Source organism: Alligator sinensis, unplaced genomic scaffold (genome assembly GCF_000455745.1).
Source record: "Alligator sinensis unplaced genomic scaffold, ASM45574v1 scaffold632_1, whole genome shotgun sequence".
Taxonomy (NCBI): domain Eukaryota; kingdom Metazoa; phylum Chordata; order Crocodylia; family Alligatoridae; genus Alligator; species Alligator sinensis.
Window position 1 is genome coordinate 1,145,981 of NW_005842408.1, and position 20,339 is coordinate 1,166,319.

Consider the following 20,339-nt stretch of genomic DNA (forward strand, 5'->3'; position numbering starts at 1 on the left):
TGGTTGCTGGGATGGGGGTGGGAGATGCAGACTGGTTGTGCCGGGCAGGTGGCGGCAGGCTGTTGCGAGTACTCGTTGTTTAAGTCGGGGCAGGTTGGTGGCTGTCTATCCCTCGATAACTCACGTGGAGTCAGTTTGATCCCACGTGAAGGGTTTTTTGCTTCCTTTTTCAAAAATAGGGGAAATAATGCATAGGTGTACACAGACCTGTTGAGAAAAAATGAACCAGAGCTTTAATTATGGAGTTTTCCAATTCGAGTGCTTGACTTCGTAGCTTAACATATTCTTTGGTTATAATATGAAGTTGGCATAAACTGTAGTTAAAGGCTTGTCTCTGCACATCCCTGCAGCTTCACTCAGTTTTAAATGGAGTGAAGTTGACCGAAGAGGCCACCAGCACCGTGCACGCGGCAGCGGTGCAGCTCCCCAGACCCCTTAGCTGTCTGCTACTGTTGCAGAGGTGCTAGATGTTAGAAAGATCACCCAGCCCTTTGAGTTTGAATGCACTGTTTGTAAACTGCTTGGGAAACATTTCCGTGCCTGTAACGTTCAGGCTAATGTAGTTTCATGGCTAAAATGCAACTTTTAAGAAATGGTAATACCTCACGTTTACAGCTGTAGGGACATACAGCCTTTTATAGAACAATTTGGAGACAGTCCCTTAAGATATTAAGTACTCGTTTGTTTTATATATTCTTTCCAATAATCGTCCTGGGTTTTCAATAGTGTTCATTCTGAGTGAAGTGACTGTGCAGAGCAACAGTGTATAATACCATGTGCTTAAAGCAAGTAAGAGCATGTCACCAGTGACCGAGTCTTAGCATTCCTTCCTCTGATCTTGGTTTGTAATAAAAAAAAAAAAATTCATAATTACAAAAACTGAGAAATATTTTTAAAAGACCTTGGTAATTTTGATGTGTTCTGCTTTTGCTTTCTAAAGGATTTTTAAAAATAGTTTACAGATATTTTTCTAGTTCTTCATTGTTAAACCCCAAGTTATTCTCCGTGTGCTGGACTATCCCCAAAATGTTTTCAGGTACAATTACATCATAAGAATTTGGGTCTGCTCAGATGCAGGTCAGTAATTTTAATGGATGCTGCCTGTAATGGTTTGTGACTGTAGTGACTGCTTGTTGGTGAGAAAATGTTTTAAAATATACAGCTTTAAAAATTAAGTCCACAAAATTTTAGCCCAGAGCCTGCACCTTCCCATGTCCTGTGGCTTGTGCGTTTCTCGGATCCACGTGACTTGGTGCCTGCACCACGTTAGTGAGGCTGATGCAGCCCCCAGGCACGACTCCTTTTTCAGTGGTACAAAAGTGTGCTGAGCCTTCTGCTTTAGTCTGACAAACCCAGCCCAGCCCCTTGACACAGGTGGGATGACACTGCCCCGGGGAGTTGTGCCTGTGTGACTGACAGGGGTCGGAGGAACAGGGGAACGGCCGTTTCAGCTGCTCAGGCGGCTGCTGCGGCAGCCTTTGCACGGGACTGGACTGTGACTGCTGCCGGACCCAGTAGCAACACAGGCCACCTAAACTGCCCGCACGTCACCCCGGGGTGGACCAGGGTGGAAGCTGCAGCCCTTTCGCTGCGCCTGTGTTGCTACAGCATCACACAGACGTCAGAGCTCACGTAGCAGCTTGTGCCTTGATCCAGTTCGTATTGGTACCATCTATCCCTACCAGCCCTGCTCAGACTTTTAGCCCCTTGGGGCCAAAGGAATGGCATAGGGCAGGTCTGTGGGCCAGATCCTGCCTTGCGCACCAGGATCCTGGTCCCCACATGCCAGGATTGGGCCGTGGGGCTCCCTGCTTTCCCCGCCCAGCCCCAGGTGCTGGAATCAGGCCCCATGCCCAGGGCCATGCTGTCTGTCTTGCAGGGATCCCCACGGGTCTGGAAAAGTGACAGCAGGGGATCAGTGCCACAACTCCCTCGCTGCCAAATTTTCAGACCCATGGGGAGCCCGCAGGCTGGATGGCACGATGTCAGGGGCTGGATGTGTCCCCGGGGTGGGGGGTCGAGCACCCTGGTGTGTTCCCTGAGTGTGAAACTTTCGCCTGCTCCAATTGTGACGTTAGCAGGAGAAGCAGTAGCTGTCCAGTCTGGCAGCCGGCTCCCTTCTGCCTTCTCCACGCTGTATGGCAGCGCTTCAGCTGCCCGTGAGCCCATTGACTTCAGTGGGCTTTTGGCTCATACCTTAAGCATGTTGTGCGTGAGCGTGCAAGGTGAGGCCAGTAAGCCTCTGGTACTCGCTGCTCTTCAGGGTGACTGCAGAGGGAATCTTCCACACTTGAGTAGCTAATGTATGATAGCAGGTTCCTGTACTTGTTTTCAGGGTATCACCTTTAATTATTAGTTGTTTTTAACCTCTCAATTCGGTCGAAAAATGCGCTGGATCAAAAATGGCTGAATTACATTTTGTTTTGATTTATGCAAAATTTTTCATGTAATTCATTTTCCTTGTTTGTATTATTTTCTTGACATTTTTCCATTGATGATTTTTAGCCAACAGAAGCTGTTCCTCCCTCTTCTCCCATTGTCCCTGTGATCCCTGTCCCGCCCGTCCCTGCTGAGACCACTGTCAGCCCATCTTCCGCACAACAGGTTTTTATTCTTTTTTTCCCATTTCTATTTAATTTATTGCTGTTCTTTTGACTAACATTTTCCATCATTGCATGCAAGTTTGGTAAAGTACCTAAATAAATAATCCACGTATAGGTTTATAGGAAGCATTGTATTTTTTTTTTGTAACTGTAAACATAACATTTTTAATTGTTGATACTGTGTACAGTCTTTTTACGGGGTTGTCCCTTCTGAATTATACTTTCCTGTACAACTAAATTGTACTTACAAAAGACAGTGTAGGTTATGGATATGCATACGCTTTTGCAAGTTCTAAGTCTTAATATTTCCAGGAATCTCTGCTCCATTAGTCTTCTGTTCCCACAGGTATAGCGAAGCACCAACCATTTGCTCTGGCAAGTCTATTCCCTGCCGTTGCTGTTGATACACTTCTAGCTCATTTCATACCTGTTGTAGTAACTTTTGCAAATAATGTTTTTTTCAGATCAGTAGCCAGACCAAAAACATTTTGAAAAGAAAATGTTCATGTTCACATGAATAGAAATGTGTTGGGCTGCTTGGTGAAATGGGGAGAATGCATACTGCACACCTGCAAATAAGGTGCCTCCTTGTTTCCAAAGGGAGCATGTAGGGGAAAAAAGATTTTTCCAGAGTCCTGTGCGTCATATCTTCCTGGAAACAGGGAGAGCCGTAGTTCAGTGTGACATCCCAGGAGACAGTCTCCATGAGGCAGCAGGAGCTCCTAGTGCGGCAGGACAGCAACAAGACCAGGCCCTCGACCCTGGCAGGGGCAGCAGCAAAACTGTCATTCTCTATTGTAAATACTCCTGATGCAAGCTCTGGTAAATAGTGAAGTGTGGTTTCCATAACGCAGACTGCATCACGACACAGCAGACTGCCTGCAGCAGCTCACTTGCCCTGAGCCGGCTCAGTCTCGGCTTTGGGCACAAGTGACGGTACTCAACCAGGAGCAACTGTGAGAGCTACCACTGACTTGCCGGGCCCAGAAAGAGCAGCAGCCATGTAGACAGCCGCTACAGCCAGCGAATAAAAACAACTTCCCTGCTTAAGACACACACCCCAGTGTCATAGGGCTGACTGCGGGGTGCATGATATGCAGTTAAATGTAGTAATATTACAGGTCATTTTCAGAAATTCTGTTCAACCTGGAACTAAACACCATGATTAGGTTTGACGTTGGTTAGCCTTTTTTTTAACCTTTTTCTTTCATTCAAAAAAATCATCATTGAAACATTCTGGTTTTGAAATGAAAAATTGAAACATTACATTTAGAAAATGGTGAAATGAAATATTTCACAGCTGTTTACTATTCCCATTATTCTTTGGCAGATCTTAGACTATAGAAAAGTCAGGCTGGAAGGGGGTCATCTAGTTCAACCCCAGGCATGAGGCAGGATCATCTCTATCCAAACCATCCTATCCAAATCCATAATATAAACTCTTTGTAAAGCTACTGCCAACCCTAACACAGCACAAGATGGAACATCTGCACCTGCCACACGTAAAGCCTGGGAATCATGGCAGCCAATGTCCTGCTTCTATAAAAGGTTTTTAATAGACACTCAGGAGATCCCAGGTAGAGGTTTTTCCTCTCCCCCGCCGCCCCACTTCACAGTCCATACCATTCTGACCATGGGGTAGAACTCCTTCCTGACGCCAGAGAAGGCATCAGTCCAGCCCTGAGCAGAGCTTTAAGACCCTCTAGCCAGGAACCTCCCAGTTTAAATCCCAGCAGAAGCGCTGGCACAGCCCAGCCCCATCCCCAGCCTGGGCTGCAGCCAACCCCAGGTGCCTCTGGAGGAGGCTTAAAAACTACATCTGTGGGAGAGGGGGAAGGGGAAGGAGGGCAACCAGCAAAGCCCAGAAGCATGAGAAATACTCATAGTAGAACATAGGCATGGCATCCCCGACCAGCGGCTCTCCAACCTCCACTTGAACACCTCCAGTGACGGAGGGCCCGCAGCTCCCCCTACAGAAGGACAGGGCATGTAAATGTAATTACAGGAAAACATCTGTGTACTTATTGATGGTGTTATTTTATCTGCTCTAAAATCAGCATTGGGGTTTTGGCAGCAAGAAGGAAGAGGATGCCTTACTGTATTTATTGTATGAACTCATAAGTTGTACCTTTGAGACACACAAGCTGTTAAGAAGCAAAAGACAGAATGGGACACATGTCATCATAGCAACAGTAATGATGACTACGTTACTAATCTTATTCTTCTGTTTAATGCAGAAAAGAATGGCAAAGTGCTAAGGGACAGTGCTGAAAATAATGAAAGATCAAAGCCAGGGTCTAATCCACACCACTGCAGCTTTCTGAAACAAGGCACTGGACATAATGCAGTGATGGTAACACTTTGAGCAGGGCAATTTTATTCCAGCAAATACAAATCTATCAAAAAGATACAATTTAAGACTGACTGAAACCAGAGCAGGGGAACTGGACCCGATGACTCACGAGGTCCCTTCCAGCCCTAAACTGCTGTGAATCTGTGAACTGCAAATGCAGGTCTAATGCCGTTTAACACCTGGAAGCTGCAGCCTGTGTAAAGAACTACAACCCGACTGGTATCGCAGAGACGTGGTGGGGCAGCTCTTATAACTAGAACGTCAGCACCGACGGTTTCACTCTGTTTCGGAAGAACAGGGTTGGGAGAAAAGATGGGGGTGTCACCCGGATGTCACATAAGCATACACTTGTTCCCTGGTTGAGGAGGAAGACGATAGCAGAACAGAATGCACCTGGGTGGAGATGAAAGGTGAAAGATGCAGAACCAGCATGGGCGGAGATTTATTACAGGCCAACAAATCAGGAAGAGGAGGTGGATGAAGCGTTCTTCAAGGAAGTGCCAAATCTATCCAAAAGCTAGGAGGTGATACTCATGGGAGACTTCAGTTTTCTGGACAACTGCTGGAAAAACAGTGCAGGCAGACATAAAATCTTGAGCTGGTTCCCAACTTGTGTGAAGCACCACTTTCTGTTCCTGAAGGTTGAGGATACAACTAGGGGATCATCTATCTTGGATCTTGTCCTGACCAACAGGGAAGAACTGGTGGAGGATGTGAAGGTGATGGGCAGCTTGGGAGGAAGCAGTCACAGTACGCTAGGATTCCAGATTCTGTGACGGGGAAAGCACGAGAGCAGTAAAACTAGGTGCCAGATTTCAAACAGGCAGATTTCACCTGACTCCAGGAGTTAACAGGCATGGTGCCATGGGAACGCTGTCCGAAGAATAAAGGTGCCCAGGAGGCCTGGGACCTTAAGGGGCACAGTATTGGAAGCCCAACAAGGAACTGTTCTGACACGATGGAAGCACATGAAGAACGGCAAGAGACCAGTGTGGCAGCACAAGGTGCCTCAGATGCAAAAGGAAAGCATAGAGGCAATGGAAAGAGGGACAGGTCACCAAGGACACGTTCCAGGAAACAGCAAGAACCTGCAGGGACAACATCAGGAAGGCAAAGACAGTGTGTGCTGCATCTGGCAACAGAGGTTGAAGACAAGAGGGTTTCAAGTATGCTGGCCAGAAAAGGAGCACAGAAGCTGGGGGTCCTCCATTAACTAGCCAGGGAGAACTCTTAACAAAAGGTGCAAACAAGGCAGAGCTACTCAACAGCCGCTTTGCTTCAGTCTTCTCAAAAAAGTTAAGCTGCAGCCAGACACCTAATAAGGATTATTTGGCTAAGGAAGGGAGCAAGCTGAGGGATGAGACCACGTCAGAGGCAGTCAAGAGAGCTGTTGATGGGTCTGAATGAATTCAAATCACCAGGGCAGGGTGGGCTTCATCCCAGGGTCCCAAAGAAACTGGTAAAGGAGATCTCTGAACCCTTGGCAATCAGTCACAGGAGATGGGTCAAGTACCAGAGGACTGGAAAAGGGTCAATGCAGTGCCCCTCTTTAAAAAAAAAATGCAAAAAAGAGGATCTGAGAAATGACAAAACAGGTACCCTCACTTCAATACCTGGGGTGAGGTTACTGGAGCATATCCTGAGCAAGGACACTTGCAAGCATGTGGAGGAAAAAAGGCTGATAAGCAGTCAACATGGACTTACTAAGAACAATTGCATGTAGTCACACTAAAGGCGCGTGCAGTTTTGTATGCACCAACAGAAGCATTAGGTGCAAGATGGGAGGTGACAGTGCCTCTCTATTCCACATCAGTTAGGACTCATCTGCAGCAGTGTGTCCAGTTTTCACCTCCACTTTTTAAAAAGGACATGGAGAAGTTAGAGGGTCCGGAGGCAGGTAACAAAGTCACATGAAGAGAGGCTGAAGGAGCTGGGCATGCTCAGCTTGCAGAAAAGGTTTGAAAGGACCTTGATAGTAATCTGCAAATACTTAAAGGGCTGCCATAAAGAAGAGGGAGAACAACTTTTCTCTCTTGCTATCGAGAGCAGGAAACGGACCGTTGGCTTGAAGTTGCCACTGGAGTTGCAAAGCAGGTTTAGACTGGAGATCAGGAAAAAACTTCTTCGGTGTTAGAACAGCGAGGCAGTGGCACAGACGGCCAAAAGGAAGTACTAAATGGTGGCACAGTAACACCAGCGCTGTAGGGGCACGTGTAGATGCACCCTGTATCTCCGGGTTTTTTTTCTCTGTGATTGCCTGACTTGCTAAAGAGAAACTAAAGAAAAGTGCTGAATCTTCTACTATAGCAAAACAACTGTAAGAAGCAAAGGTTACCTAACACACGCTTCCTGTGACTGTTCACATTTTGAATGGTACTGGATAACAAGCTAAATAAACGTTGAATTGAACACACACTGGAGAGATAAGTGTATTCAAAATGTAAGGTACCTTCCTATGGAAATTATGAACTGTCCATCACTGGAGGGGTTCAAGAAGAGGTTGGACAGCCACTGGTTGGGGATGATCGAGGTGCAGCGATGCCTGTGTTCTGCGATGGGGATTTCCCAGGCTGCTGGACTTTGCTGGTTGCTGCATGGGGCTGGGAGGCAATTTCTCACCCCCTGCTGTTCCATGTGTCAGGGGTGTTTTAAGCCTTCCTCAGAGGCATTGGGTGTTGGCTGCAGCAAAGATTGGGGATCTTGTGCCAGTGCTTTTGCTGGGACTTAAAGGTGGAGGTTCCTAGCTAGACGGTCTTGGCTCTCCACTCTGGGGTTAACCAGTTGCCATACTTGGGGTCAGGAAGGAAATTACCCCTATGGTCAAATTGGTTTTTGGTGGGGGTTTTGCCTTCCTCTGTAGCGGGGGGCATGGCCCTCTTCCTCAGGTCTCTTGAGTGTCTATTAACAGCTTCTACAGAAACTGGACGTTGGCTGCCATGGTCCCCTGACTTTACCTGTGGCGGGTTGGGGTGTGATGTCTTGTGTTATGTCAGGGTTGGCTGTATAGTTTTGCTAAGAGGTTAGACAGTGGATCGTATGGGCTGGTTTGGCTAGAGACGCTCCTGCCTCAGGCAAGGGGTTGTATGAGATGGCCTTAGGAGGTTGCTTCCAGTTCTCTGTCTTTATGATTCTGCACCCAGATAGTTAGAGGTTGGAAACACAATGGCAAAGGCTAATTTAATATTACACTGTACTTTGCCATACTAATGTTTATGTACAAAAAGCTGTTAAAATGATAACGGTACTCAGGCCCCTGAGGATGCAAGTAGGAATCCAGTAGGATTCGTAGAAACATGATGAGTAGATGTGCTTAACTCGCTTTGGGAGTCCTTGTCTGTCGGTCGCTTGGGTGCAATTTTAGGACCTAGAAGCTTTTTTGGGTGGCAGGGACCTTGCTCTTCTGTTTGCTCTGCTGCAGGGGTCCTGGTTCACATATTCTGGCTAACTGGTGTGTCTCAGGTTGTCAGTTCCCTACCACTGCTTGAGGCTGGGGCATTGGGGCACTATGATCTCTCCTTTTCTCTGACTGTAGCGCACATTTTAGCGTCACAATGACTGAAGTACTACAGCTAACATAGGGCTATTCAAAGGAAACCTAATGGCATATGATGTACAAATGGTCAGACTGGATAATTGAATGGTCCCTTCTGACCTGTTGTGAAGATGGAATAAATCTGGCAAAAAAATATTGCAACCCAAGACTGACTGCAGCTGTTTTCCCTTTACCTGCTTTGTATATAAAATTCACTCACAATTTTTAATCAGTTACTTTGTCTTTTTAGTGACCGTTGCTGGCACGAACACGGCCTGCTCTATAGTCTGTCTTGCACATAAAATAAGGAATGGTTTCAAAATATAAACTAGTAGCTTCTGTGACATAAGCTGTACAGGGAGTTACGATTCTCCTTCTGGAATCATGTCCACATGGGGAGGCGTATCTTTTGATCTAAAGCGACGTGATTACACCACATTAGTTCTGTTGGTCAGTTTGTAGACAAACCCCACAACTTTTGTTTCAATTTGATTATTGCTGCTTCACTGGTTAAATGGCAGCAACTGATCTATTACCTCCAAATTAATGTACAGACCTGCGAAAATGTCTTCCGTTGCTAGTTTGTAAATGTGTACGTTTCAGTATTTCCAGTCCAACGTGCTGTCCCAGGTGCTGGATGAAACGTAAAGAACAAATAGCTGAACTTGAGGGATGAATGAAGGTCCTTTGTTTCCCAATGTTCTAATATTATGAAAGTCTTCGTCTGTCTATCTGTCCGTAACTCTTTATTCGCACTCTGATTGGTTATCTCGGCAGTCAATCACAATGCTTACTGAAACAACCAATCAGAGTGCTCTGAACAGATGAGCACTGCCATGACGGTGGGGACCGCTTCTTGTAGATTAGATAGAAAATAATTTTCTAAGCGTTCATATTTTAATGCATTATTTTTATTCTAAAGCCTAACACATAACTTATCTTTCTTTCTAAAATAAATCCAGGTGTATTCTTCATAAATACTTGTAGATAGTAAGCTATTTCAGAGGTGGAGCCAAAAGCTCTTTTAATCTGTTACCTAACAATTTTTTATGCAAGTGCTTACTTCTTAATTGTAAACTGTCTTAAAATAAGATATAATTGGGAAAAAAAATTGGGTCTGGAAACATCAGTTAATTTGAAAAATGTCTCTGTTTATGTAGAGACATTTATCCTCTACTTTCTCTGAATAGTTTTTTTCATTGTGCAGTTGCTAACACCTGGCTTTACATGTTGCTTCAGGCTGGGGCATGTGTGTCTAGGGACAGCTGCTGAATGATAGATTCTGGTGACTTGTAATTTGCTGCTATATAGTACTTGCTTGAATTTCTTTGCTGTCTTCTTGAAGGAAGGAAAAATATTTAGTTCTTGTTTTGTTTTGGTTGTGTTTTTTTCAATTTACCAACCTCAGTCAGTCCGGTCTGATCTTTGGAAAAGTCTCAGTGTATACAACACTGCTAACCCATGTCTGGTAGCAGAATTTTATTCTTACTGTTTATTAGGCCTATACGAAGTGGCAAGTATTCACTTTGGATTTGGATTTGGCTGATTCAGAGGACAGGGATTTGATTCAGAGATTCAAATCGCTGTCCTGATTTGATATGGCTGAATCAGATCTGAAAGATTTGGCGCTGCTTCAGAGATTCAGCCACAGACTGATACAGCTGCCTCCAGCTGGTAAGTCTGTTGGGGTTGGCAGAGGGAGGGATTGGGGCTGGGATGAGCTGCCCAGCCAGGGCGGGGGGCATAGGACTCAGGGGGGTGCAGGATGCACGCGCAGCAGCTCTAGGAGTGGGGGCTCTGCCCTCCTGCCACTTGCCCAGCCGGGGCGGGATGCAGGCACAGCTCACTCCGGGCGGAAGGGGGCAAGCAGGAGCAGGGCATAGCCCCCACTCCTAGCGCTGCCATGCCTGCATCCCGCGCCACCCTGCCCCCCTCCCCGAGTCCTGCATCTTCTGCCCAGGCTGGGCAGGTTGTCCCAGCCCCAGGCTCTGCCTCCCAACCCCAACAGACTTACCAGCTGGAGGCCGCTGTGTCGGCTGCCTGCTTAGTCTATGGCCACATCGCCAGATCTTTTCTGAATCTTTTTCCTAATTGATTCGGATGCTTCAAATAGATTCGGAGCTGTTAATTGATCTCCTCATTCAGTTCGCAGATTTGGTCCCTGAATCGGGCCAAATCTCCTCCGAATCGAATCGGCTACTGAAGCTTCACACAACCTTACTGTTTCTTATGGGGATTTCATGCCTGAAGAATCTGGTGCTGGCCATTTTCTGTGACAGCGCTAGACTTCAGTTGAGCACTGGTCTCATTTGGTGTGGCAGTGCCTATGAAGTACCGTGTGATGTTTGTCAGGATTGCTCTGATAGATGGGTCTCTGGTTCATTTAATATGATAAATAGCATATACATGTGGATTAAAAGCAAATCTACAAAAAGAGTTTATGGGGTTTTTAAACCACTAATTTTAGAGGCAGGTTTTTAAAGCAAGTCTCATGATAGCATACAGAGGAGGATATGCAAAACTTGAATGGACTGATAATCTTCACATCCTCATAGGGCTGCATAATTCATTTACTTTGTGATCTTTTATTACAGTCCTTTAACTTCTGGCCATTAAAATTATAATAATAAAAATATTGTCTTCTCATAAAGATAGTACTTTATAGTCAATCATGTAGTTAAATAGATGCTGTAAAGTAAGAGGCCTGTGTTTAATGGTATGCTGCCAATCTGCAGATCTAAAAGTATGCCAACTGTATTTTGAATTGTCTGCAAATCCATTAAGGTCTTCACAGTAGGTTAGTGGATACTAAAAATCATGGACTAAATATAAACATTGGATTTATGACACATTATAACCTACCTAACATCTAACTCCCCAGGTACACACCAACTGCAAGAGGCTTCCTTAGCCTGAAGAAGGGTATTTATACCCAAAAGCTTGCAAAGAAGAATTTGTCCAACTATTGGAGTTGGTCTAATGAAAGATATCAGATTTACCCAAAGACCTTTGTCTTCACAATAGGTGATATTCATAGAAGCGTTATCCATGGGTGTGGAAGAGCTAATTTGATGTTTGCATATTTTATCCCTGCTGATTCCATTTTCTGCAGAAGCTGCCAGTTTACTGCAGGATGTTTTAGGTCAAAGTGAACAGCCATGGCTCCATCTAATAGGCACCCATTGAGCATGACACCTAGGGTTTGGGTTGGTAAGCTAATGTGTGAATGTTACGTCTTACACAGTTCAACTATGGAAATTGTCTGTTTGTTTAACTGACATAGTGATTGGATTTGATGTTATTTTTCCTTTAAAGAATGCTGAATAATTCAAATAACCAGATTAGCTTGTTTGATTTAAAGCATGTGGTAGCTTTTTTAGGAGTTTGTAGGAAGGTAGCACTTTGTTCTGGTCAGACGGATGGAAGGAAATGAAATAAGGCGCTGTTTTTTGAAGAAGGTGAAATTTTGAGCTTCTCATCCTTGACTGTGCCTTTTAACAACTCCGGGGCTTGGTGCAAATCATATGGAAGTTAAGAATTAAACTAATTGTCCTTTTGTACTGCCGCCTCTGAGTCATATTTTCACAACATATATTTTTAAATTCTTCCTTTAAAGGCAAATCCCCCTCCAGTACTGGTGAATACAGATGCTTTGGAGACTCCAGCATACGTAAGTTTACATTTGCTTTCAACTCTCATGTCTCTGTACAACAAAATATTGAATGCATGATTGATTATCTTTAGTTCTGTCATTACAATGAGCAGGCATGTATCATGACTCCAGGGTAGCATTTGCTTTGTAGCTTGCAGAACATGAGCTGCCATCCTCCTCAGTCTCATATGTTACAAAATCCAGTTAACTTAAATTTCTCTTGATTGTTCAGAGGCAATAGAATACTAGTTGTATAGCTCAAATAGCATTTGCTGTCTGAGCATTGGTATTGGTGTTCTCTTCCACAAGATGAAACAGAGTCATTAGGCCATTTTGCCTCATGTGTCATGTGACTGTCTTATAGTGAGTGGTAAGCTTTTTTCTTTTTCTTTTTTCCTTTCAATCCTTAAATAGCGGTTATGCAATGTGTTTCAGCAAGTAAATAAAATAGCTCTCAAACTGAAGATTCGAGCCCAGTTCTCATGCATGGCAATGGAAAACAGATCTTCTTGAATGCTGAATTGTTTCTAACCTGTTTCTTTAAAAAGGGTACTTCCAGATGCTGCTAATTTTTTAATAGAAATGCTTTCTTAGAGTAGCATACCAATGCCAGATTTTATATAACTATCTTTGTATTTCAGAAAGTAGTGCTTGTACTGATGTGTTCAGTGCTGGGAAGGTGTGCGTCAGCATGATGTTAGCCCTGCCAAGCGCTTGAAATTAGTAACTAGTACAAAGGATTGGAAATGAGGCTGAACTAAAGTGCATCTTTACTAGGGCAGGGAGTTCAAATCTGCTTCTGTATGTAAGGCTGAGTTAAATTTTGCATTTAAAGCTGGGATTTAATCATTTTGTTTTTGAAGAATACAGCAAATGTCTTTCAAATGATATTGATTACTCCTTTTGAATACAGAATGGGTTAGCAGAAAATGTACAAGTAAATTCATTAGTTTGAGTTGTAGTTGGTTAAAAATGGGTCTTTGAAGAAATGTAGCTGTTACTGCTATACTTTTTTTTCTCTTAATTGTTTTTAATATGAAAAAGCTTTGAAATTCCCATACAGTTAGCTCACTTAAACTTTGTATGCAGCCCACTCTTGAGGACTTGCTTTTAAGTTTGCTGGCATTTTTGGCATTATGCTTTGCAGCCAAAAGCTGGTCTATCATCAGAGATGCTGAAAAATTTTCTTTTACAGAATCCTTCACAAAGGAACTGCTGTATTTTCACTTGGAGACTCTCTCTCATTGCTTTCCACGGGACTGAAACTACAGCAATCCCTAGCAAAGGTGCCCCCCATTAAAATGTTTGCTTCCTCCTGCGGCTTGCAAAAGGGTGAAGCCAAGCTACTTTCAGCTAAGATGGTGCCCTACACTGCCCTGGGTGGGGTAGCAATCAGACCATAAGGTGAATCTGGCCCTAATAGTAAAGCAAAAAGAACTTAAATACTTCATATTTCAGATCATCAGAGGTAGCACTTTAACATTTGCTTTGGTTGTCCTAAGTTCATTTATGACATTTGTAATAATTGTATATGTCAAAGAAATGTATAGATTCAAGTCACTAACTGGTAACCTGAGTGTAATCCATCCTTGCTGCTTCTGACTCTTCTGTACCAGGTTGGATCATGGACATGGACATGGCCACGTCTAAGTCGCGTTGGTTCTGACCTTGGCCAGGCTTTTCTTAGCTAGCTGTCTGCCACCACTCTGCAGCTCTCTCTCCTTTCATCTCCACCTTTGTCTTTGGTCTGGAGCAGCCTGTCTGCTTCCATTTGAACTGTTACTGTGTGGTTGGAGAACCGGTCTGGCCTAAGTCTAGCGCTTGGCATGTTCATTGTTCAACTCTCATTCCATACCCAGTGAGGAGACAAGATTTGGAGCTACCGTTACACTGTTAGTTGAGTCAAGTCTAGAGAAACTTGTGAAAACTGCAGAGACTCTGTAAAGAGAGTTCGGAAAGACTGAGACGCCATTACCTTTGCAAGGAGATGCAAGAGTAGGAGAGAATGGAATTCAGAAAGTAGACTAACTTCTCTTCTTCCCGTTTTGCAAGAGAAGGGCAAGGGGGCATTCGTGGAAATAGAGCAGCAGCGAATTCCGAATCGGGAAAAGAAAATCCTGTTCACGCAAGGAGCATTTACACTGGGCCTCTTTGCCACAGGGAGACATTGAGACAAGAACTTACCAAGATTCAGAAAGGCCCCCCCTTCCCCCCGCCAGCACTTTGCATTGATGCTTGGCATGCCGTGCGACTTCAGCCTCCTGGTGCCGATTCCTTGTTGGCCACCTGCATCTCCCTAACAGGGCAGTCACGGGCTCTGCCTGTTCTGTTCCTCCTGCTCCTAGTGAGCAGGTCCCTTCCAGCCTTATTTCAGGGGCAGTTGTGGATTTCAGGAGGCAGTAAGAGTCTCCCTTTCATCTTTACACACCTCACAACTGCTTCAGTTGTATAGGTCAGGATTTCACCTCTTTGTAGGCTTGCCAGTTTCTTCTTTTGTGACAAGGGGATCTTGGTGTTTTCAATAGTCTTGTGGTTGAGTGTGCAGCCGTGTCCTCCAGGCATTTGTTATCTTGCAACATGCCCTTGTATGTTGTTAGAAGGATGGGCAGGGCCATTGGTGTCTGCTCTGTCTTCTCATTCATATCAAATCGGTCATTTGATATACTGCCTTGGTTAAAAATGCAGCTGTTGAATGGGTGTTAGCTGCTGTCAGTAGCATATGTATTTTGCAATGCTTTGGGTCTACTAAGGGCATGCTTAGCCAGATACCTTACTCCTTTTGCAGTTGTCTCCCTGCCTTTTTCACTAAATGTGTTCCAGCTTCCTTCTTGCAGTGCTGCTGAGCCCTGCGGGTATAGTGATTCTGTCTCTCACCCCTTGCATCATTGCCCACAATCTGGACATTTTCTTGGTGCCTTTTGTGCTGTGTACCCAGGACCTGGATGCCCAGGTTCTCAGTCTGCTCTTCGCCATCTCCTACTTTCCTTTTTTCCCCCAGCGTGTCTTTAGTGGCTGCCATGGTTTTGATCCTTTCCCTGGACTGCTTAGTTGCCAGTGTAAAAAAACAGCATCTCTCTGCAGGCCCGTTCAGCTGGGATCACTCAAGCCATCAGATGCCTTTGGGCGCTCCTTTGTATTGGGCACTATTCCAGGCAGCAGTCCAAGGCCAAGTGTTCGTGTGTGAAAATGCTTGTTTAAGGAACCCAGACACCTTTTATGGGAACACACAGACGGATTAAAACGTGCGCAGGTTGATATCACTGGCTATAGGATCAGCTGGCAGGAAATCCTCCTGGAGGAGTCAGTCTTCACATTCATTACTTCACTTGGACAGGTCTTTATTTGTGTGCAGTAGACTCTGGGTGCATTGCAGGTTAGGTTTCTGCACCGGGGGGTACACAGGCCGCACAGCACCGGGGCTGAGGTCCAGCTCACGCGGGAGGTGGCCCCCCTTGAGGTAAAGCCACAACAAAACAGCTAAGCAGCTTGTTGTTAGACAGGTTACAACCTACCTGCATTGAATGATCTGGGCTCTGCTGCATTAATCGATGAATCGTCCGTTTGGACCGAATGTTGATCCGAATGTCAGGTCTCGTCTGTATTGCTGACTGGCTCAGTACAGGCCTCGCTAGTCTCACAGCTTTACCGTACTCCTTTTTCACTGAGATGTTGTAGCAGTAGTGTTGATACACTTCACAGTTGTCACATGGTTTAATTTGCTAATAATTTGTCTTCAGCTGAGACTCCTTTTTTCTTTTGATAGAACTAAAAAAATAAGGTAGGCCACAAAAATGTCTAGCAGATACATTAAGGGATTGATTCACATACACCAAGAAAGAGATGGTGGCATGCTTGGTTCTTCCTGCGGTGTTAGCTATTTCAGAGACCTCTTCCAACTGCAGGTCACTTAAACAAAAGGCAGTTCTGTCTCCACCAGAGTCCGTGTGGGTTTTGCACTTGGATGTGCCTGGGATTTCACTTCACAGCTGCTGTGCACACATTCCTAGGACAGGGCAGCTGAAGACACTTTCCTGTCTGTTTTAGTTTAATTACAGAAATCCGCAGGGGGGGGTTTTAAAGTACCAGAGTTTTAATCCTGTTAAGGCACCGAGGTCTGTATAGTCATAGTACTTAAAATTCAGATGTAGATTAAAAGAATCTAAAGAATGTAAATTAAAAAGAATGTAGAAATAATGAGCAAATTAAACCTTGTGACAGCTGTGCAGTGTATCAACACTATCACTGCAGCGTCTCAGTGAAAAATGGAGCACAGTAAAACCGAGACTATCAAGACCTACACCGAGTCTGCCAGCAGTGCAAACGAGACCTGACATTCAGATCAACGTTTGGTCCAAGTGGACGATTCATCAATTAATGCGGCAGAGCCCAGATCATTCAATGCAGGTAGTTTCCACCCCGAATGCTAAGGCTCTATAATGAATATTTACACTTAGACTATTTATAAAAATGGCTTTTTATTAGTTACCCAGGCAGAGCATTATAGTGCCCCTTTCCAGGCAGGTGTTCTCTATTTTGGGAGCATAGAATTATAATTTTAGTGACTATATTTATTAAAACAGTCCATCACTTTGTGTGCATACTGTATTTTGTTGCATACAGCATGCGCTGACATGTCATGCACACTTGATTAATGAAAGGCAGAATGAAGGGAAAAAGATTCTCCTTGCAATGAGTAACTGAAGAGCAGCAGCAAGGGAGTAGAGCCTGCTCCACAGCCAGCAGGACTGTCATTACCATATTTGTTGCATATAAAGTACACTACAATTTCTAGCAGCTGGGGTTTATTTTAAAGAAGCATCTTGCTTGCAACAATATATGGTAATAAATTATTTTAAATGTAAATGCACCTTGGTTTGGTGTCACACAAACCATTATGGTACAAATTCCTATGACTGTCCTGACTTCATAGATACATATGTATACGTTTATATAAAAGCACATCACACGTTACATTATATACTCTAGGCCAGGGGTGTCAAACTCTCCTGTGCCCCTGAGCTGGACCTGGACTGTGGGGCTCCTTGTGACCCAGATCCAGGTTGCCTGGAGCTTCTTGGGCTGGATTCAGACTCAGCAGTGGGGTGAATGGCAGCAGTGACTGTGGGGCAAGTGGCAATGGTGCAGGGGTTAACGCAGCCATCACTTGCCCTCCCTGCTGCCGGTGTATATTCCCATCGGGGCGCCAGGTCAGTGGCAGGCTCTCCCCTGCTTGCCTCGCCCCAAGTCCCTGGCCCCTCTTGAAGTTCACTGCGCAGCAAAAACTGCTGCATGGGCTGGAGCTGGCTTGGATGCCGTGTCCTAAACCACTGGAGACTTTGTACGAGTATCTGGCCTTGACGAGTTCTGAGCTCTGTAAAGGTTGGATCTGTGCTCAGCTCCCTAGGCTTGGAAAGCTTTGATCCTGCTTAAGCTTAGTGGGTCTGACAAATGATACAGCCCATGGGCATTGCCACATTGCTGCAGACACAAGAACTTAAAATGTTTAAAACTGAGATTGATCAGGAAAGTAAAACCACGCTGTTGCCTGTGATGTGTTTCCTGATTAGTGTTGTTGCCTGTGGGCTAGCGAAGGTTGGGAACCACTGGTTTACAGCTTAATTTGCTCTGGATTGAATCAACTCAATACTTAGGGGATTTTGATGGATAAAGATAGGTGAGTTAGGAATGAATAGATTACAAAAGAAAATGGAAAATTAAAATGTCGTTGGAGATTTGGACCACAAGTGAGGCCAAAAGCTAGGAATAATATTGCCTCGGGTCAAACGTTCCTGGTAATAATTATAAGCCAGGTAAAAGTTCCAGGTAAGGGAATGGTCGTGTCCCCCAAAGCAAACAAGTAAAGCATGAGAAGTAATACAGACTGCTCAGATGTGTGAGATAATCTGTATTGCTAGTAAAGACAGACAAGAGCAATGTGACTGGAAAGCCAGTGCTCACATGTCAGTAGATGTCTGACAGGGGCACCTGGAGGACAGTAGGTAATAGCTCTCTCCTGTTTTCTAATTTCTAACAGAACCAAAGGGCAAATTAACAACTGGCAAGGAGTATAAAAACCCACCCAATACCTAGCGGTAATCTAACCTTCGCCTCCCATGTAATTATAGGAGAATGAGTAAAGGAATACGTATGTTGGCTCATGGTTACAAAGGTAATGAAAGTGTTAGGTCATGTATAGTGTAAAATCTGATCCTTGAGGTAACTGCATCATGAATCAATGAAAAACTTATTAACTACTGAGCTAGCAATCATAAAAAATTAAAGTACAAATGCAGCTACGGACAGGCAATTGGATCAAGACTGAGTCGTGCTCTAATAGAGTGATGGCAGTGTTGTAGCTGTAAAGGGCTCCAGCAGGGGGTTTCCAGCGGTGGTCTGCACCCCTGGGGCTCGCACACTGTCTAAGGGGTCTGCAAAAGATGGCTATGACCAATCAAAAGTAAGTGAATACCCACATGTACAATTCAGAGGGGTCTGCACCTCCCTTTGAAATTTCCAAAGGGGTCCACACCTCTGTTTGAATTTTTTTAGGAGTTTGCAAATGAAAAAAGGTTGAAAACCACTGGTCTACAGAATAAATGAGAAGCAGGATTTGTTTAACGTCTTTTTCTTTTTTTGGTCCAACAATATAGTTCAGGAAGTCAGGCAAGGTTTTGGGCACAAAATGCTATTCTTCAAGTCACCTCTTTCCCATCTACGTAGTTGGTCCAGTAAAAGATATTTCAGTTTGGGTCGAAAAAGAAGTCAAGAAAATAAGTATTGGGCCAACACGGGGCATCATAAACATCCAAGGAAATGGAAACCTTATTTGAGTTGCACTGCCTAAAAAAAAAAGGAATTGTATGCTGTTCTGAAAACCATTGGCTTAGCAGCAGAAGCAGCTTGAATGAATTGCTCGGAGTACAGACCCTTTCACCAGCAGTAAAAGCTAAAAGGTCCTGCCAGCTAGCTAGGCTGTTCCCGGGTCCTCTCAATCCTAGAAGAGCACAAAGTCCTAACACTAGAACCAGTAGCAGGCATCTCCTGGATCCTTCGTTGCTCTCCCTGCAAAACCACCCACAAATCAGCCTTGGTTTAGTGGCCTGCGGGTCAATACAAGGCTTGGAATAGGTAACATAAACCTGTGTACTTATTTCAGCGGTTCGCACAGATGCCTTTGCCACCTAAGGGAGTTGATTGCCTCCCTTGGATACAAATAAGCTCAAAGGCAAATTTAAAACAAATGGTAGAAGGAAATGGAAAACTAAGCTGGGACAAAATGGGTACAAGCAGCATCACATCTATCTTGCTTCAGCTTTTTCTAATTTAAAATTGAAATAGCCTGTTTCTTTCCTAATTTAGATAAAATATTCTCTTCTGTTTCTTTTTGCAGGTTCCCTAGAGTCTGTTACCTGAGGGTTTTGAATAGTAAAATGGTGAAGTGCTCTCACTACACTAAAGAAGTGTGCTGATCAGTCATCATGAATCATTTTCAAGTGCTGTAATGCTAGATGACTGTTTCAGTTACCACATGCTGTCCTTTTGGTAGCTAATAGCTTAAGGACTAAGTTAACATAAAACTAATCTCAGATATAGCAGCCTCTATGGTGCTGGCTTGTGCGAGATAAAGTTTCATGTATTCATGAGGTCAAGACCTTTTCTTGTTTTATGGAAGAATATCACATTAAAAATACAGTATCCATTTTCAATTGAAGGACTAAAAATTATACAGTATCAATTTTCAGTTGAACAGACTAAAATTGTACATCTATACAGTAGTTTGCAGATAGAAGTAGGAGCAGTTTTGTAAATGCATTGTACTGTTCCGGGAAATTGCATGGATATGCAGACTTTCTTTCACGCTATCTGAAATGATCTGCATGTGCTTATTACGTTTAAATTAATTTGCAGCAGTGCCCAAGACTGGAGTGTATAGAAGCTTGCTGGATATTAAAGATTGTGAAATCAGTATGGCACGGTGCAGCTACAACATCTGTGTGGACGTTTTTGTTTCCTTGCCTGTTAAATATCTGCTCATCCAACACTTGAAATAAAGGATCAGAAACCAAGGAAGTTATTCTCTCCTGCATTGAAACGATATACTTGCTACCCCAGCTATGTTTAGAGGCAAAGATTTCCCGTTGGAAAATTTCTGTCTTATCAGTTGACCAACATCTTAATATAAATTCCATTTCCGTATCT

At 44.2% G+C, this 20,339-nt stretch overlaps 1 protein-coding gene across 15 annotated transcripts in view; it reads left to right on the plus strand.

Moving 5' to 3' along the window:
* The window catches only part of DLG1 (discs large MAGUK scaffold protein 1), a 272,859-nt gene that overhangs the window by 148,223 nt on the left and 104,297 nt on the right, over window positions 1-20,339 (plus strand). For 10 of the 15 annotated variants that reach the window (XM_014522896.2, XM_025211513.1, XM_006029984.3 and 7 more), the window contains 2 exons: window positions 2,506-2,604; window positions 12,105-12,158. In XM_014522896.2, the coding sequence (XP_014378382.1) occupies window positions 2,506-2,604; window positions 12,105-12,158 (153 nt within the window). The remainder of the gene's footprint in view (window positions 1-2,505; window positions 2,605-12,104; window positions 12,159-20,339) is intronic. The other 5 variants (XM_006029987.3, XM_025211514.1, XM_014522899.2 and 2 more) reach the window with 1 other exon arrangement.